Genomic DNA, 12,338 nt, shown 5'->3' on the forward strand with positions numbered 1-12,338 from the left:
TCTCTGAATATTGTAAAAATTTAAAGTTGAGATAACTGTTTTTAAATTAAGTTTATTATAATTGCACAGAATACATTTTTTCACAAAATAAAAAGTACGACCTATTTTTCCTACTTATAAATATTAACCTAACGTCGTTTTTAGGTTTCGATTTAAGCTTCAAATGGATTTTGTTTCGTTGTTTTCTTTTCATATTATAAAATTTTTTTTTTTCGAGAAACAAAAGAAACATATTCTTATATGTTTAACTAAACATAAAAATAATTTGTCTCAATTTAGATGAAAAACGATTTATATAGTTTAAAAGCGATTATAAATAAAAATAAAGTATTACGTATGTCGCTAAACGGTGACTCGAAACTCAGCAAACACTAAAAAATTTACTCAAGATTTTAACATCAAATTGATTAGTCGTATTAAGCTGTATATATTTGTTGTTATAATTAAAGTTGTATTATTTAAAAAAAGGAAAATAAGATCGCTGATAATATTCTGAAGTGTTTGCTGTATATTCATGTTGTACAAGAGAACTGCAATTCATTTCATAATTGAAGATATCACTAATCATATATAGTATTTAAACTCAGACACAACGACTGAAAAGTGAATGGCTTACAGGAATTTTAACGTTACTTTTAAAATTTAAATAATATATCAAAAGTAATAAAATGTTTGTTAGTGATGAAATGTCAGAAGATTAAATATGAAAATAACTTTGTGCATTCGTTAATAATAATTTGAAAATGTAAATAATGTGTAGTATTGTATATCTATTTATAGCATATTCTCAAAGTACAAAATGAATTAATATGTGCTATGTAATAAAAAATATTCACAAACCATGTGTAGAGAAACAATAATTAATAGCTTTCACTTTCAAACTATATAAAAACGAGTTATTAATACGTTCGAACTAGGTTAAAATATAACTTTTCAAATACAAAATCTAAATTTTAGTCAATCATTTAATTTAATTTATTCGAATAATGTTCTATTTTCTTTTTTTTATAGACAAAATAATATCTTCTTGCTATTAATAAAAATAAAAACATGAAAATTGACTGTGTAAGGAAACGATTCTCGCTCCTTTTTCAAAAATTAGGAAGATTAATTGGACTTCATCCGTACTGCTTTATTTTTATTCCTATTTTAATAACAGCGACATTCTCAGCATTCGTCTTCAATATAAATACAATCTCAAGCACAATCGAACTGACATTCGCAGATTCAGAAAAAGTCTATAATACAAAGAAGTTCGTTGAAGAAACGTTTCCTTTTAACACATCGAAATTCTTTGATCCGACAAGATATACAAACATACCAAAATGTGTGTTTGTAATGTTTACAAAGAAAGGTGGTGGTGACATGCTCGAAAAAAATGTGCTACTAGAAATAAGTTTGGCGGATCAACTAATTAAAAATATAACAATTAATGATGAAGGTGTAGACATTGGATATTCAGATATTTGTGGACGTGTAGGTGAAAAGTGTTTTGAAAATCCGATTATCGAAATATTGCCCGATATTGACAATATAGTGCAGAGAAAAAAGAAATTAAAGTATCCGATCGACATAGATCCGCTGACATACTCTTATCAAATGAATTCCCTCAACTTTGGGGGTGTAATCGAAGATGAGAACGATGTCATTCAAACAGCAAATGCTATGAGATTAACGTATTTCACAGACGAGAGCGACCTGAAAAAACAAAATGTCATAGAATGATGGCGAACAGAAGTTTATAATCGAATAAGAATTTATCAATTTAAACATGTTCTGTGTTTTATTGATTACGCCTGGTCAATAGAAGAGCGAAATGCGCAATTAAAGAATAATATAAAACCGATGATAGGGGCACTGGTTGCATTTATTTCTGTTTTTACTGCTGTTACATGTATGAGCAACAATTGGGCAAGAAGCAAGCCTCTTCTGGGTGTTGCAAGTGTCGTATCGGCTGGTCTGGCTGTGGTTACCTCTTTCGGATTCATGTCAATTGTCGGTGTACCAAATAGTATTTGGAACATCACCATTCCATTTTTAGTACTCGGTAAGTAATTACTCCCGCTTTTATATTTGTTTTTTTTTTTCGATTGTGATTTCTTCAATTAATAATGATTTTCTGATGTAGTGACAGAGATCGATGATGCCTTCGTATTGTTGGCGTGTTGGAGAATATCAAACCCCAAGCATAAAGTACACAAACGCATGGAAGAAACATTCGGTGAAGCAGGAATTTCTATAACGTTAACATCGTTGACGAACATATTTTCCTATTGCATTGGAATGATGTCATCTTTTCCTCTTATAAGAATGTTTTGTTATTATTCCGCAACCAGCATAGTGTTTACGTTTTTGTATCAGATAACGTTTTTTGCAGGGTGCATGGCATTATCAGGATACAAAGAAGAGAAACAACAACAACAAGCACTTCGTGTTAATTTCGGTAAGCTCATTAAACTTTTTAAATTGTATATATAGGGAATATGGAATTTTTCATAATTTGTATGCCATACGAGACTGTAGAGAGTGATTATTGGCAAAGTATGAGGAGTGAGTGTATTGTGTATATGATGCATTATTTCGTTTAAGTGTTCTGTTAATTAATGGGAAATGATTTGCGGAAACTTAATTTGTGTGGGAATTTAATATATAAAACATTATCAGTATGTATAATTGTTTAATATTCTGAAAATATTTAGAGTTTATATAGGCGTATTATTAAGCATTATGGTTGAAATGAAATCTGAATTTTATTTTACTCTACCAAGTAATTCAAGTTTGAATGTATTTTCATCTAATACTTGATCAGATCGCATTCCAAAACTGTTATAACCTATAATTGGAAAATGGGAAGTTTCTATAGTAGAATGTATTATTCCAAATCTTGGTTTAATATAACTAATTAAATATTTATAAAATTTAATAACTAAAATAATTCAGATCTTGACTTATTGAAAAATGATAATTATGAAATTTATTTAATAAAAGATTACAAAATACTATATATTTTAAATACCCCCCATAACGCGTAGATACGTTCTACTTTATAAGTATTTCAGATTGTAGGAATCCTTAAATACATGAGCCAATCACAGCCCGACACGTGTGAAGTTTACGGACTACGGCTGTTTGAAAGGTTTTCTTCCATAAAATTAATCGATTCCTAGACTAATTCGACTCAACATTTCCAAAACACATATAATTTTTTGGGAATAATTCGTATAAACTATGCTATAAACAAAAAATTGTAGAATTACTTACCGAGTGTGCACCGTTCGACGTCGCCATTGCTTAAGCTTGTTTTCGTCGCGGAGCAGCGCACCAAACGGCGGCCGCGATTTCTGATAAGTTATTTTTCTGCGAAAACTTCGTTGAACTTTGGAGACATCATTAATATAAATAATTTTAATGGCCGTTGAATAAGAAATGTTTCTTTCACAAGAAATGTATAAAATTAGAGTACTGTATTAGACTTACGGTACCTAATTTACATACTGTACAGACGATAGTAAACTCAACTTACTCGCCTAAACTCTCCGTAGCGTGGCGCTGGACGGCGGAAAGTATATATATAATTATAATAAAGTTACAATAAATTAATTTAATATATAATTATATATATAGTACCTAATTTATATATAATACTGTACACACGATAGTAAACTCAACTTACTTGCCTAAACTCTCTGTAGCGTGTAAGTAGTTCGAATAATGTTCGAATTTAATTCGAACATTATTGGAACTACTTACACGCTACAGTGTTTACACGCACAGTAGTAATGTTCGAATTTAATTCGAACAATATTCCAATTAAATTCGAACATGAAATTCGAATATTGGTTCGATTATAGAACGATCGTAAACGTTCCAGAAACGTTGAAAATAGTTTGTTTGACTTGACGTGAACAGGAGACGTTCAGAAATAGAATCGGGATTAGATCTCTAATCAAATACGGGGGACCTAATTCTTGCATTCTGTGAAAACGAGTAAGATTGCCGATAATGTAATTATGTTAATCTTCACCATCGTTACTTTTTGCCCAGCGAAGCGGGTTCTTGCAGCTAGTATTGCTATAAAAAACAGCTGAAAACAATACCTATAGGATTGTATCATACACAAAAAAAATCGTTGAAAGAAGTATTGGATATTAATTAAATATATATTTTTATTTAAAAGAAAGTTAAATTAACTTTAGCTAAAAATATAAAAATAAAAATTTAAAAATGTATTAAGAGCTATATTAGGTTTTACTAATAAAAAATTTATTGAAACAGAATATATTAGTTAATATTCTATAGATTTATCTGCTTGAAATATAGTAGAGCGTCGTTTATCCGAATCAATTGGGGACTGGGGTTGTTTGGATAACTTATTTTTCGGATAACCGATTACACACGAAAAAATATATTAACCAATACCATGTTGAAATTTTTTTCCGTTGCGTGTCGCGTTGCGTTGAATTTTTGTCGATACTAAGCCTAACGTAAATTTTTTAAAATAATAATCGTGGCTATTGTGTCGTTAAAAATTATTTCTTTATTTTGTACAAACAGCATAAATATATTGAAAAATATAAAAACAAAAAAATTTTTACTTTAGAAGTTAATATGGTATCAAAAACGTTCGATTCAGCATGACACACAGTCCTCAAAAAAACTCCACACAAAAGTGCCAGTGCTGCCAGCTAAAACACACACATCAACTAAAATAATATTGGAGTAGCCCAAGATATAGCCAAAGATTATAGCGCTACGGCACTAGCGAAAATTGAAATTTGCCGACTGGAATTATTTCGGATAACCGACGTTACGGATAACCGACTTTCGGATAAACGACGTTTTACTATATTGAAATATATATACTTTGTGATATTATTTCAGCATATCATGTAAATGATATACATTTGTCATTGTTAAAAATTATTTCAGAAAGTTTAGTATAAGTAACAGTATAACAAACAGTATAAGAAACAAATTGATCGTATTTTTCCGACGTTTCTATTTTCTAGTATAAAAAAATTCAAAAAGGTTTATTACTTTCTAGAAAAAGTGATGTTTTTCCAATATTATAATTGGTCTTGAAGAAGCTTTGAATAAAATAGTAATTAAAATGCCAATTTTAAAGTTAAATTATTTACTTTACCACAGTCGACAAATAAAAGCATTTGGTATAATTCATCAGTTACCATTAAGAGAAATTATTGGATTAGTATCTAACACGGCTTTTAGTAGGAGTATATTTTCAAATCCCTTCCTTTTTCATCATTAGAATCTAAATTCCAATTGTCTTTGAATATTCATGATTGATGATAGTTTTATTCAATACGGTAATTTAACTGTCTTCAATTGTACATACAGTAAATATTGCAATTATTGTCTGTATCTGATGGCTAGGAGCCATATCTGTATGTTTCATTTGATTCTTAATAAAACAGGCTGGGCGCCCATGAAACTTTCCTTTTTCATTTCCTTTCTTATCTCGGTTTATTTTTTCTCCTTTGCCTCTTCCCTTAACTACCTTTCCTCTACTCTTCTTCACACTCGGGCAATACCAATGAGTAGTCCCGAGTCTTCATCCCCTTTATGAAAATGAAAATGAAAATACAGTAATACCCCGAACTTACGCGATAGGTTGGACCAAGCGATAACCGCGTAAGTCAAATTCGCGTAAGTCGGTGTATAATTTCGCATATAAATACATACAAATAATTTTTAATTGGGACCGGAGACTAAAAAAAGCAATATTTTAGAAAAAAAATGTTTAATAAAATCTTAGATAATACATATGTATAACATATTATATTATTATACAATTTTTCACAATTACTTGATTATCACACCATAATTTTAACATTGTTTCCATCTCAGGGATAATACCGTGACGTTTACGAATGATGCTTGAATTTAAAGATTAAGCATTTTTCGCAGCTTCGAGAATTTTTTCTTTACCTTTTATAGTTGTTCTGACCATCGATTCCGGTAGATTAAACTTCTTTGCCGACTCACAAATTTTCATTTTTGTTTCATAATGTTAACTTTACATTCCAAAGATAAAGTTTTTCTTTTCTTGTTTGATGCAGAAGAATCAGTTCTACTTCATTTGGATGACATAGTAGAGTCTCTCGAGTCTCCGTAGATAAAACAAACACAAAAATAAATAACACAAAATAAATTGTAGCTATGCGTCGATCCGCGCGACATTTCCGAACATGTAAGCTGACCAATATTGTGGGGGGCGTGAGTAATCAAGAGTTGCGTGGAGCTCAGAAAAAAGACGAATCTACGAGATTTGAAAATCGCGTAACTCCGGGTTCGCGTAAGTCGGGGTAACGTAAGTCGAGGTATTACTGTACGGTAATTTACCAATAAAAATAAAATTTTGTAAAGCTTTAAATCAGGGGTGTCCAACTTTTTTGTTTTTCTGGGCCGCATTGGAAGAAGTCAAGGAGTTTTGGGCCACAAGTATATAATATATACTTGTGGCCCAATATACAAGTATATTTAAGGATTAACATGTCCAGATTATAATAATAAGTATTAAATCTTTATCACGAAAAAGGATATTTTAAAAAATTACTTCTACACTTTCTATTTTTACTTAGAAATAGATAAATTCATTTACTATAAAAATGACAAAAGAAAATTTATTTGAAAACACAAATATTTGTTTTATTTGGGTCTCTAATTAATAAAAAGCGACGAAACACCATTTTAAAGTGCATTTTTTCAACTAATATATAAATAATATGCAGCCCAAGAAATAGCCAAAACGCTAAGTGATATTTTTTATGTCAAACCATAAAAGTAGCCACATTTGGCGCAAATGTAGCCAAATCTTGCAACGTTGGAAGAAATATAAAATAAAGCTGAAGTTGTGACTCAAAGGATTAAAGACATAAATGCGAGAAAAAAAGAGAAAGGACGAAAGATAAAGAAGTGAGAAAGGTTGGTAAATTAAGGGTCAATATTCGCATAACAGAAGCTTTATTTAACCTTTCTCACTACTTTTTATCTTTTGTCCTTTTTTACCTTTCCTCCTTTTCCCAAATTTGGATCTATAATCCTTTGAGTCACAGCTCCAGCTTTATTTAGTAATCATTCCTCATTCACACATCTCCAAGTATTTAAAAATATTTCCTTTCCACTCAGAAATAAAATATGAATGAAGGTTTACGGCTTTGTGAAACTTCTTTCTTGAGTTTATACCGTTGAAATAAATATATAATAAAAAAAATTAAAACATTTGCCGGTTTTGTTTACACGTTTATTGGGCCGCATTGGAACTTGCCTTAAGCCGCATGCGGCCCGCGGTCCGCGGTTTGGACACCCCTGCTTTAACTTTTTGGAGCTTAATTAACGTACAGTGAATATATTTGCATAGGATTTGGTGGTGTATACGCATCGAACCAATTACTAAAACATTATAAGAAAAAACAGGCAAAATTTTGTTCATCTATTATAACAGATAATAAACCTGTAAGTCATTGGATTGCGGATCACATTATTAATAGAAAATGCTATTACTTTCACAATTATGGATTACCAATATGAAGAAAATTTATTAAACAAAATTCTACATCACGTGAAAGTAATTCAGAGACAAATCAAGATTCGGAGATTTAGTCCAAAATTACGCATGTATATACACCTCTCGAGTTTATTTACATTTAAATAATATTAAAAATAACATCAACACACTGGTAACTTGCCGTGTTCTTGCATACGTAATATTAGAAGAAATTCAGTACTCACAACATATCTTGTTCTGAGTTACACATTTTATAATTGACATGACAATAGAAGTATTTTATATAATCAATTTTCTGTTAACATTATTGCAGACTTAAAATGTTTTGTTATATAACTAGTATACACAGAGTTGTCTTTGATGAGTCGTCTAAACTCATGTGACACTTTAATGCGAAATTTTTTGTAATAAGGGATTAACCTTTACAACTTTATTTTTTGGCTTGTTAATTGAATTCCAAGTTTTATATACCTTTAAAATTACATTTATTGGTATCATATAGTTTGAGTATTTATTTAATCGTCGAGCATTAAATTTTGCTCTTTCTAAATTATTTGTGGCTGCACTACATTTTAATGTATGTTACAAATCAGGCTTTTTTAACACAAGTCTTTGTAGCCGAAAACTTCCACGTGAACATTAACACAAAGGGAGTATTAACCTTACGTAAGCCACTGAGAAGAATGCATCCTTTCTAACTGCTGATTTTCCTTCTCCCTTCCTCTCTTGCCTCTTTCGTTAGCGGCTGTTTTCTGTTTTAATTTAAGAAAAAAAACAATCTTTCGTTAACATAAAAATCAAGGCGAAAACTATAGTACAAAAATGTAATTGTTTTGTATTCTTTTACGTGATTTAATGAAATGACTGGACAGTTTCCATTTCTGTGTTTTGCTGATATCTTTTATTTATTAACTAGCTGCAAGATCCCGCTTCGCTGGGTTTTTATTTGTATGTAATAGTATAGTTATATATATAAATATATATATATATAAAAAAATGTGTGTTTGCATCACTATATCCTATTATTGCCTATCATCATAAAATGATTTCCATGCTATTGAGAAAGAATCTGCATCTCTATGATTAATACACCTTGCTTTTTACTTGTGCTTTATATATATCTAGCTTTTCAAGATCCCTGATTGTATGTTTGTTAATTGTAGGCCTAATGATGAAGCCTGGTCCCATAAAACATTAACATCATGTTGGTTGGCAAATGATGCTAGAATCATACTGTCTAGGTTCTTGTTAACTGAGTACTTGTGTTCTTTGATCCTATATGACCCTATGCTCTAAGGATTGCAAAGTAGCTCCCACATAAACTATATCAGAATCAAACTGGTGGTCTTTTATTGGTATGGAGTAAATGCCCATCAAAGAGTTTTGATTTNATTCGAACAAATTCGAAAAAATCGAACAAAACATTCGAAATAGAATACCACTTTTAACCGCTTTCAGCCTTATATCTCCCGCACCCTTATAGCTATCGAGACGCAACCACCCCTATCCACGAATGGAGACTTGGGGCTACCACCACATACAAACACCATTCACGTGCGATGTGTAGTTTTGGCGAAAAAGTGAGATATAGGGACATACATGTTTATATATATATATATAGATATAGATATAGATTATTTTGCAACTAATTATTGTTATAAAAATTATTTAAAAACTAACTAAACATGATTCTGAAATTTGTTTTTTAGTAAGAAGTTGTATATATATTCTAAATGGTTAAGTCTTATTTTCAGAAGCTATTGAACATTCTTCTACAGAAGATGAAGTGTCTATTGATGAGCCAACAATGGTATGCTTTAGGGACAAGTTGGGAAAAATTTTATCTATGAAGGTAATGAAGATAACAGTTATCATCGTTTACTTTCTAAATTTATCATTTGGAATATGGGGAGCCTTAACTATAAAACACGGTGTAGACTTTACTAAGTTATATCCACAAGAATCAATAATAACACAGGGTATTAGAATACATTATAACAGTTTCGGCCGTTATACGTTTCCTTATCAAATAATCATTAACAGCACACTTGATTATTCAGATTTAAATGTACAGAAATTAGTGGATGAACTACTCAAGAAATTCGAAAGTCTTCCATACTTTGCAGATTCCCGATTAACAGTATCTTGGTTAAAATATTACAAAGAATTCCAAAATCACCCGCTAGCAAAATATTCATTACGAGGATATAACATGTCGGTTAAACAAGATTTCTTGGATGGACTTTGCAATGTTTTCCTGAAATTTAAATCAGCGGAACAATTCTCCAACGATATCACATTTAATTCTGATGTATCCGATATTTTAACTAGCAGATTTCACATCTTTGTAAATTATACGTTAAGTCAAGCAGCTGAAATGGAAGTGTTAAAAACTCTGTGGAAAATTGCTGACGAAATTGATTTTCCTGTTCTTGTTTATGCAGCAGTCGCACCTCTGTACGAACAAGGAATTATAATTGGACGTACAATTACCGATTTATTTTGGATCACTTCACTTTTGGTTATGATTCTTTTCGTAGTTATCATACCAAACATTGTCGTTGCTGTTCTCGTTGCAATATCGGTAACATCTACCATTTTAGAAACTTTAGGATACATGTCTCTGTGGGGTATAAACATGGACATTTTATCTATGATGAGTCTGATATTATGTGTCGGATTCTGCGTAAATTACCCGGCTCACATATCTTACGCCTATATTTGTTCGTTGTATCAAAACCCCAATGAAAAAATGAAAGACAGTCTGTATCGTATCGGCTATCCAATATGTCAAGGATCTCTGTCAACCATTTTAGGAATTTTATTTGTATACAGAGATATGTACGCTTTTATTATATTTGTGAAAATTGTATTTCTTATCGCATTGGAAACTGCATTTCATGCATTGATATTCATTCCTGTGGTTCTTTCTTTGATTTTCTCAATCTTTCCTAAAGCTAATAACATAATATAAGATCAGCAGTTAAGAGAAATGTCACCAAAGAATTTACTATTGTAATTATAAAATATAACTTACAGTTTTAAAACTTTGAGACATTATTTTCCAGTTAATCTCAATCGTACAAGAAAATTTAATTTAATAATTGTATGAATAGTTACTTCTCGAGATCCGACACAATGTAGTATGTTATTTTTCAAGTATTTTACATCGAGAATTTTTAAAATTTTTATGTTATTTGACGTCAGTATTTAGGAGTAAAATGTTAGTAATATTTCATTTTACTATAATCTTGTTATAATAAATTATATATGCATTAGAAATGTATATTTAAATAATATAACGGATTTTCATTCAAAATTTTAGAAACTTTAGGATTTTTAAAATTTTTATCGGATAAGAATTCAGTAGAGTTATATTTTGTGTTTACCTAATGTATTAAAACGATTTTTACGTTAAGAAATTGATAGTAGTTTAGTAACATTTGAAATTTACGTTATACAGTAGAACCTCGAAAACTCGGCTCTCGATAACCCGGCACTCCGGATAACTCGGCCACACCCTGGCAGGGCAAAAAAATCCTTAGTTAATTAATTTATATTATAGACAGCTTTATAAAAGTATAAAAGCTCTCATAAAGTATTTTTCTGAGGTCTGTCTTATCAGATAAATTACTGTACACAGTGTATTCATTAATTTTCATTTTCATGTAGTAAAGGATCTATGCCTTCATAAAGTACGTACTTTCCCTTTGTTTAAGGGTATTTGGGCAGTTTATTCTCTGTTATATACTCAAGTAAACAATACATACAAGTACAGTACAGTATTTTCTGAGGAAACACTCGTACTTATATTTTTTAACCCCATTCCCGATAACCCGGCATTTTCACAAACTCGGCCACCCTTCGGTCCACATTAGGCCGAGTTTTCGAGGTTCTACTGTATTAATATAATTGCAGTTGAGACGGTTTGCTTTGATAGAATCATTTTCCAGCAAAGGCAATCTTCAACTTGTATTTCTTCTGTTTCACTAACACTGTAATTCAGGGCCGTGCCGTGCTATGATGCAGAGATGCAGCCGCATCAGGCGACACCGTGAGGGGGCGGCATAAAAAACATTTAAGGGGCAGAATTTCAAAGACTTGCGTCATACTTAGGAAATCTACTGCACGGCCATGGTAAGATACACCAAATAATAAGAATTATAACCTATATAAGACTAATAATTTATATAAGGGGCGGCAAAAAACATATAAGGCATTTCAAAGACTTGCATCATACTTAGAAAATCTACCGAACGGTCCTGCTGTAATTGTTATTTACGTTAAAAGCAGTTTTGCTTTTTATATTCGTAATATATTTATTTCAGACTTTGTTTTATATAAGAATGAGAAAGGGTGTCAGGCGAGCAGAAAATGATGACTGAAGATTTTTACCTTTATTTACTTTTCTGAATTTTCTAATGGTAGCTGTTTATATATTTATTAAGTAACGTCTCTTCAATCCGAAAAAAAACTTTCGGTAGACTACCTCACAGCCAATTCAGGTTATAAAACTCGTTTTATTGCTTTTTTACATATGCATTTCGAGCCAGGTTAATTTTCTAGCTCTTCTTCAGTGCTACAAAATAAATTTTTAAATTATAAAATTGATAAAAAGCAGCGCGAGTAGAAAATGTATATAAAACAATCAAAACATCCTTCATAATACCTTAAGAGTCTCCATAGGTTACAATGGCTTAATTTCACACTTATACGGTACTTTTAGTCTCATTTACAATATTTTTACAAACTTAAACGATGGCATTAAGGGCGTTTATCGCGTTATATCGATAGATGTACAGCTTGGTAT

At 30.9% G+C, this 12,338-nt stretch overlaps 2 protein-coding genes across 2 annotated transcripts; both read left to right on the plus strand.

Moving 5' to 3' along the window:
• Positions 1-1,050: 1,050 nt before the first annotated feature.
• LOC111620402 (patched domain-containing protein 3-like) lies at positions 1,051-1,725 on the plus strand. Its single transcript, XM_023362320.1, has one exon. The coding sequence runs from the start codon at positions 1,051-1,053 to the stop codon at positions 1,723-1,725; it is 675 nt and encodes a 224-aa protein (XP_023218088.1).
• Positions 1,726-1,896: 171 nt separating this feature from the next.
• LOC111620386 (patched domain-containing protein 3-like) lies at positions 1,897-10,502 on the plus strand. Its single transcript, XM_023362302.1, has 4 exons — positions 1,897-2,047; positions 2,129-2,221; positions 2,378-2,443; positions 9,283-10,502. The coding sequence occupies exons 1-4, from the start codon at positions 1,897-1,899 to the stop codon at positions 10,500-10,502; spliced, it is 1,530 nt and encodes a 509-aa protein (XP_023218070.1).
• The last annotated feature ends 1,836 nt before the right edge of the window (positions 10,503-12,338 follow it).

Source organism: Centruroides sculpturatus, unplaced genomic scaffold (assembly GCF_000671375.1).
Source record: "Centruroides sculpturatus isolate CEXI.00-Female unplaced genomic scaffold, Cexi_2.0 scaffold209, whole genome shotgun sequence".
Lineage (NCBI taxonomy): Eukaryota > Metazoa > Arthropoda > Arachnida > Scorpiones > Buthidae > Centruroides > Centruroides sculpturatus.

Coding starts and splice junctions, on each gene's coding strand:
- LOC111620402 (XM_023362320.1), top strand. CDS start 1,051: ATGAAAATTGACTGTGTAAGGAAACGATTCTCGCTCCTTTTTCAAAAA.
- LOC111620386 (XM_023362302.1), top strand. CDS start 1,897: ATGAGCAACAATTGGGCAAGAAGCAAGCCTCTTCTGGGTGTTGCAAGT. Junction 2,048..2,128: donor CATTCCATTTTTAGTACTCG/GTAAGTAATTAC, acceptor TTTCTGATGTAG/TGACAGAGATCGATGATGCC. Junction 2,222..2,377: donor ACGCATGGAAGAAACATTCG/GTGAAGCAGGAA, acceptor CGTTTTTTGCAG/GGTGCATGGCATTATCAGGA.